The following is a 7,827-nucleotide window of genomic DNA, read 5'->3' on the forward strand; positions in this document are numbered from 1 at the left end:
ACGGGGTTGGAACGGTCTAGAACGGCGGCGCGTGACGTCACCAGCGGTGCGCGCAAGGGGCGGAGCCTCGTGCCGGGCCCGGGGCTCGTAGTCAGTGTTTAATTTGGGGCGGCACGGTGAAGGGTCGTGACCGGTTTTAATCGCTCAGTCCGTACAGATGAGGCTCCTCCGGGGCCGTGGCTGGGTCTCGTAGTCAGTGTTTAATTTGGGGCGGCACGGTGAAGGGTCGTGACCGGTTTTAATCGCTCAGTCCGTACAGATGAGGCTCCCCCGGGGCTGTGCCTGGCATTCCCTGAGTACAGCTCACACAAACCAGTACTCGGGCAATGAGTATCGAGGAGATGGCACTGGAAGGAAGCTGTAAATGAGTATCTATGCCAATGTGGTAAAGCATGTCTATTCTCACCTTTCTTACTGTTCGGTTTATATGTAATACCATTTCTCAATAAAGGTTCCAAAATAGTTATAACTTTATTATATGAAAGCTTTAGGTGCAACTTTCATTTGGGTTAAAATGTGACTACTCTATGGAGTTAAAAATACATAAAAAAACACCCCATATTTTAAACCTTTTCATTGTAGAAATAATCTGTTCAGTCTAATTTAGAAAGCTTCCACCTGTGTCAGTTTTACACAAAAGGAAAATGCCGTGGGCCCAGCAGGGGCTCGGTGTCCTCCTGAGGTACCGGGTTTCGCCTGAGGGGGCCTCTCACGGCCTCTGCCTCAGTTGGCGCTGCTTTCTCTCCCTGCTCTCTGAATCCCATTAATTCGACTCTGGGAGAACCTGGTGAGCACCCTGGTACAACCTGCCCCACGCTGTGTGTTAGATCTTGTTCGGGTTAATAAGTACATGGCTCTCCTTATGCATTGTTCCTCAGTATTTTGGGCCTTTTAAGTAAATTGGGCTAATGCTGTACCCCTGCTCTGCTCTGAAGATTATAAATAGATTTATTCTCCTCTGCTAAATCCTACTTTGACTTTAAACCTAATAGCATGTTGCTTGTGTTTTATTGACATACAGGATACACCTGTATAATGTTTCTTTTATAGCATGAAGGCTATTTAGCCTCTTCTCTTCTGGATTTGGGGGAGTAATCCTCAGGTAATAATTGATCCTTGTGATAGACCATCTTCTTCCTGTCAAAGGCAACAGAACCAGCTAACCCATTTCTTGAAGGTGGGAGTGGAGAAGTGAATTTTAGAAGAGTGTATTTTAATGTTCATGTTACCTTTTAGGTGTAAAATAATCCTGCTGGGTGCTGTCTCCTTTCTGTCCTAGGCAGTACAAAAAAGAACACATTGTTTCTTCTACTTGTTGATCTATCCCTGGAATGGTGTCTTCTAAATGAGGAATCTCCCCATCTCTAGAGTTTTTGGAAGTACTTAAGATTAGAACAAGACATCTCATGGGAAATATTTTAGCTTCTGATTGTTAGAAGCTCGTCATTATTGCTCTGTATCTGTTATTTGCCCTTTCCTCAAGGTGGTGTGCCTGGAGCAGACTTGGAAGCTGGGATAGTTTTCATCTTTCTCCACGTAACTGAAGGTCCTCAATTAATTATTTACTGCTCAGGGGGGAGGAGATAACAGGTAGTTGTGTGCCCCTGAGCAAAAGCATATTTTCATAGAAGATAACAACTTACACTGAAAAATCTCAAGTGAAAAATACAGAAAAGCTGCATGAACTGAGAACAGATTTTGCTCAAACTGGAGTTGAATAGAAATGCTTACAAGCTGATTTTTATTCCAGGGAGCAGTTCTTATTCCTGGGAATAGTCTAAGGAAAGCAGGGCATCTCCTGTGATTATGATAACCCAAAAGTTCCAGTGCCCTGTCCTGCCAGCCACAGCCCAGGTAAGGAGTCAGGATGGCTCTGAAGGAGAGCGTTCTGTTGTGTTGTCTAATAGTGAGAAATGGGGTAGGAAAAGCAGCAGTGTGGGATTGGAATGAAAATTTTTCATCATTTAGAGCTCTGGTGCCATTATAATGAACTTCCTACTGTATTTCAGATAAATATTATTGGAAGATTGAATTAATACAATCTGATAATATTAAACATATAAATTTACTAAAGGAGGGGGACTAATTATAGAAAATCAACAGAAAATATCAACAAAGGGAACAGTTCAAAACCACACAAAAGAGATCAGTGTTGGTAACTATTATTTTTCCTAAGCATAATTGTCAGCAGCTGGACATGGAAATCTGTGTTTTGCAATTGTGAAATTATATCAACAAGTAAATACAGAAACTATTTTCAAAAAATATTTATGATAAATTATTCTGTGAACTTGTAGGCCAAGAACCTTTTTAAGGCAAAGAAAGGCTTATTCTCATAATGGTCTTCACTTTAAAGATAAATTAGCTATAGTCTGTAGTTCTGAATATATTTCCATTTATGAAGAAACAATAAATCTGTTTATAGCTTTGTAGTAGTTGAATGCTTCAGTAGATGAGAAGCTTTCAAAGCACATAATGAATTTTAAAGATCCATTTTTAGTATGTTTATAAAAAGAGTATAACATTTCTGTGAGTGGAAATCTTCATGTAGGTGTGTGTAGGTACTGGTAAATATAAGAACTCACACTGGTGGATGGTTTCTTACTGTTAACATTTGTTACTTGTAAAAATGGCCAAAAACTTGTCTGGTTTGGATCTTTGCTTAAGAGAATTGAGCCTCCTATTTAATTTACCCCCATTTTATTAGGGAGACCTGTCAGGTTATATTTACTTTAATATGTAGTATTTTTTTTTTCTCTGTCTTTGGTTCCAGTTGGTACAATCGAATCGTTATTTATTCAAAGAATTAGTGATAAAAGTAGTAAGGGTTGGTGTTTGAGATTATAAAGACAGGAGAGATACCATTCCATGGATATTCTTTGCATCATCGTGTGCATCTCTTGTCTGAGTGATGCAGTCATTCTGATACCTGAGGGGAATACAGTCCTGTAGCTGTCTGAAGCAAGACACTTTCTATCTATCAATACTGTATTTATGGAACTGAAAATCTTCAGCAGCTGGTTTTGTCATGATTAGTAATAAATGTGATGTAGCCTCTACACATGCAGATGTATTTCTCAGCAATTACAGTGGTGGTTCCTGTGCTCAACCAGACTGATGATCAAGGGTGTATATGCCCAGTTCTGTTTCTTATGGTGCACACCTTGCCTTCTTAGGTCTGTGGTTGTTGCTAACCAGCACTTGCTTACCATTTTTCAGATTAACAACTAATTTCATTTACTATTCTTTTCTTCCCTTTTGCCACATGTAACAATTGTCATTTTTTACTTGCACAGTATCAAATTTGCACACGGATGTCAACAGGAAGGCAAGCAGAGAATTTCTGTTCTCTGCAAGGAGGCAGGACTGGACTGGGAATGGGGAGTAAATAGATCTGGAGCCTGTTTTATTTAACCACAAGAAGACTCTGGTTCTGAAACAGGCACAAAACAAGAGTTAAAACTGCTTCCCCCCGACCTTGGGACCATGCGGCATCTTTTTATGCTACAAGAATTATATTTTAATCCCATTGTGTAAATCACTGCTAGAATCTGCTTGTTTGCATTTCTTTTATCTGGCTGTATTACTATTTCTCATTCTTGTTGAAAGCAGTGTCCTGGGGACACAGGTAAGAGAACAATCTGCTAAACTGCAGCTGCAGCTTCTTGCAGCACCCTTGTTTTTTGTAAAGAAGTTTCATAAATAACTTTTATTACAAACACCAGGAATAAAGGTCAGGAATCTGAGGGATTGTCTCTTTCCAGTCACACTTAGTTTGCATAAAGAGCTTCAAGATTTCCTCTGTAAGGTGAAATTAGTATCACAGCAGACTTTGCTTCGTGCTGAGCTGGATTTTTCAAGCATCCAGTTCTCAAAAGTTACTACAATTTCTAGGAACATCTTAGGAAAAATATCCTTTAAATAATATTTTTTAAGCTATGATTTTTAGTCTTATTAAAAATATGTGTTAAGCAGTAAAGTATGACTGTTTCATGTAATGAATCTTTAATGGTCCTGGGTCCATAATTAATATATGAAAAGGATATTTTGTACAAAAACAAACTCCCTGGAAAATCTTTTTGCCATAGATGGAAAGTAAAAGATCTGTATCTCTGAGAAAAAATGTAAATGATGGCATTTGTTTTGAGCTATTTTAGGCTAATGTATAGTGAGTGACTAACAGTCACAGCTTTCTCTAATCTGAATTTCTTAATTAGAAATGAATTAGTATAAAAAGCATATGTGAGTTTAAAAAGTTGTTGCTTGCCTGGAGCTTTTCATTCTGGAATCTGCCCTCAGCATCATCTCCTTGGCCCAAGGTAGCATAAATTGGTTGATTCTTAAAGTATGTGTTGAGACTCACTGGTTTAGTAAGACATAATGGAGGCTTTGCCACAGTAATATTTGAAGATATGCTTGTATTTAGAATTTTGCATAAACCCCAAAACCTACTCTCATTTCGTAGATCTGTGGAGTTTAACTTTTCAATTTTTTTTACTTTAGCTAAAATGTTTTAGACACCAAGAGAAATTTTTAATTTTTTTTGAGAAAGTCAGAAAAAGAGCTGTATATAATCACATAATTATAATAATATAAATTTAGTTAACAGAAGATAACACAGCAGAGGGCTGCAATTAGTAGCAAGTTTAAAAATGGCAGGCTCTAAGAAACTGATTTGAAATAATGAAAAAATATTAGAAGTGGTGCAATTTATGTAAAGAAATGTAACAAAGCCTTTGAAGCAGGAAAAATAAAGGTTATGAGATGTTTTGCCAGTGGCTGTTGTGAGGTAAGGTTTTTTTTTTGTTTGGCTTGGATTTAGTGGAAGACGGAAGTAAAAATAGGATTACCAGTTTAATAGTGTTTGCACCAACAAGTATTCTTTTACACTTTTTGTTACCAGTTACAAGACTAAAAAAAGGAGAATAAGAAAAGGGGCTCTATCATACAGTTACTTAAACTAAGTGGGATGAGTAGCAAGGAGCATCCAGAATTAGTCCACCCCTCTGTTCATTTTAAGTAAATACAAGTTTTATGGTGAAACATTTACTTTCTTGCCTAACAAGTGAATAGATGTGGGAGTAGACAGCCTTGGGGAGTTTCATGTTTCCATTGTCTTAGTTTAAGTTAAACCTGAAACATTCTGTCCCAAACACACCGAGGATGGTCTGCCTTGTGGTGCTGTTGGTCACTGACCTTAGTAACAGGATTGGTTTGGCCTCTCTGACACTTCTGTTTGGGATCTCGTGACAGTGCAAATTTGTAGTGACAGTGTCTTCAACTCTGAGGTATCAGTTGCAAATTTCTGAAAGATCCCAGTCATAATTGCAGAGCAAATAATGTGAACAGTATATGAGCTTTATTTGACCTTTATATTCCTTTACAGCTTAGTGAGCCTGTCAGTGCCCAGAAATCTTAACCCATAGCTGCAAAAACCACCCCATCCCACCACAAAAATTCTGTCTGGGTCTAGTGCAGTCTTGTACAACTTGCATGCAGGTAGATATAGGCATGAAAGAAGAGGATCATAGCATCTTGTAAGATGCAGCACGTAAAAACCTTTTCAAGATGAAGGTCTTTTCTGCTGAACTCATATATATATAAGTTGCTGGCTTCATTTTTTTAGGATTTATTTCTTGAAACTTGAAGACAACATAGAAATGTACCAGAACTGCAAAGGCAGGTTCTGTTTAGAACTATTGCAGCTTGACATTCATGAGCTTATTGTTCAAGTGACAAGACTGTAGCTGGCAGGAAACACATTTTATCACAATCATGTGAGTTTTCTGTTACAGTCACACAATAGAGAGTCCAAAAGCAACTCTTCTCCACCAATTCCTGCTGATAAATTCCCTTTACTTCACAGCCTGGCTTCCCTTCTGGCGGTAACAAGCTGTCCTTGTTACTGGGGGAGTGATCTGCCGCTGGAGAATGTTTGATTGTGTCAAAATAATTTCCTAACCATCAGCAAGTTTAAGGAAAATTATAGGAAAAATAAAACAAATCCTTCATAAACACAGTGTGTACAGAAGACACATATATTTGAGGTTTTCTGTTTTTTCACTGAAAGTGCAAGACTTAGAGAGTGAGCAGCCATTTCCTTCCATGAGACCAACCTGTTTATCCAGCCACTAAGCACCCAAGATGCAACTCAAGCAAGGTAATTAGCAGTTCTCTAATTGAATTCCTTCATATGGAATCTAAAATATTTTAGATGACCTGAAGAAGAAAGAGTTTTCTTGCAGCAAAGTTTTCTTTATTATGTTACTGGAATGTTGGTTGCAAGGAATGGACCTTATAGCTTTCTGCAGAGAATCATTGGAACAAAGTGTTTGGAGATTTATCCCAAAATGAAGGAGTTAAATCAAGTTTTGCTGCATATGATGACACATTTTTACCATTGAAATACCGCCCATTTTGTGTTCAGATATTTTTAAATGAAGTTTCTGGTGCTGAGAATAGAGTTCTTAGAATCTCACTTCAAAGTTTACTTTCATTTAAAATTGCATTGTCTACAATTATATGTTTGGGTATGGTGCAAGACACTCTGGAATAAAATCCACACTTTCTATAAAGTTAGTATTTGCTATCTTAGATACTCCTAATCACTATGGCAGTCTTTGTACCACTAAGTAAAACATTTTAGATGATGTTCTCTGGTTCTGAAGGCCATGGCACAGCTTGGCTTGCATCTCTCTTCCTCCTCCTCACAGGAGGAGGAATATTACCAGCTCCAGTGACAGCCAGGGAAGTGCCAGTTCATACAGACCAAAACATTGCTGGGGAAGGTGCTCACAGTGGGTGGCTTGAGCTATTCTCTGGATTTTGTTTTGTTTACCAGCATAGAAATAGTCTAAATAGCTGAACTGGACTCCTTTACATCCTGTGAAGTAATTTGTTCAGTCATGTGTGGAAACTTCCACGTTATACCATAGGCCTTCTCTAGTGAGGTGGAGGAAGTGCTGCTGTAGTTGTGGTGCTGGAAGAGGTGCTTGGCTGTTGCAGTACTGGGTTTCATAGGTAGAATTGACTTAAAGGCATTTCCTAATGCAATTAATCTGTGTTTTCTTTAAGAAAATAGTCATTGAATGTTCTTTTTTGAAACTAGACTTAATAAAATTAGAATTGCGTCAACTTGTAAGAACGAGTTTGTGGAAATCTTGGCTAAAGAAAAGATTTGCATCTTAAAGCATTGTAAACTCATTAAAATTCTTCTCATGGATAATTACAGAAAAGTGAATTAAAAGGAAAGTTTAACAGTAAGCAGCTCACAGGCACTGCGACATTTCAAGCATGTTAAAATCAGAAAGAAGTAGCTTTTGTAGCAGTAGTCTCCTCCTCTTTCATTACGTGTTGTTTTTTCTAACAAATAACCAGTTACTGTTAGTTTCTTTGGTTCTCCAAGTAGCTCATTTATGCCTGATAAGGCATAAAGAACACAGTTCTTTAACATACTTGTGACCAGCTTTGCAGGGTTTGTCAGCATGCCTTACAGTGGAGAGACTCCCACAAAACAATTGCAGGATGAAAATGCAAGGAATGTTTCAGGAAGCTGTGAAAATGGGTAAAGTAACTTGAGCATTTATTTTAACAAACTGGTCTCCCAATTTTTCCCAGGTTAACTTTCTCTTGTACTACTGTGCACATCCACAAGGATTTTGTCTGGTGTCTCTACTATCTAACGAAGAATAAGTTGTATCTTTTGAGGCTAGAATGAGAGAATATTGTTAATGAAAATTATAAATAGATTTATTCTCCTCTGCTAAATCCTACTTTGACTTTAAACCTAATAGCATCATTGAGTTGGGACTATGTTGCTTGTATCTT

The 7,827-nt window shown here is 38.0% G+C and overlaps 1 protein-coding gene across 1 annotated transcript in view; it reads left to right on the plus strand.

The window, feature by feature from the left end:
* Positions 1-7,380: 7,380 nt before the first annotated feature.
* The window catches only part of ACSBG1 (acyl-CoA synthetase bubblegum family member 1), a 36,665-nt gene continuing 36,218 nt past the window's right edge, over positions 7,381-7,827 (plus strand). Inside the window, exon 1 of the mRNA XM_015638586.2 lies at positions 7,381-7,564. Coding sequence (XP_015494072.1) covers positions 7,485-7,564 — 80 coding nt within the window. The 5' untranslated portion in view covers positions 7,381-7,484. The remainder of the gene's footprint in view (positions 7,565-7,827) is intronic.

This window comes from Parus major, chromosome 10 (assembly GCF_001522545.3).
Source record: "Parus major isolate Abel chromosome 10, Parus_major1.1, whole genome shotgun sequence".
NCBI classification, from domain to species: Eukaryota; Metazoa; Chordata; class Aves; order Passeriformes; family Paridae; genus Parus; species Parus major.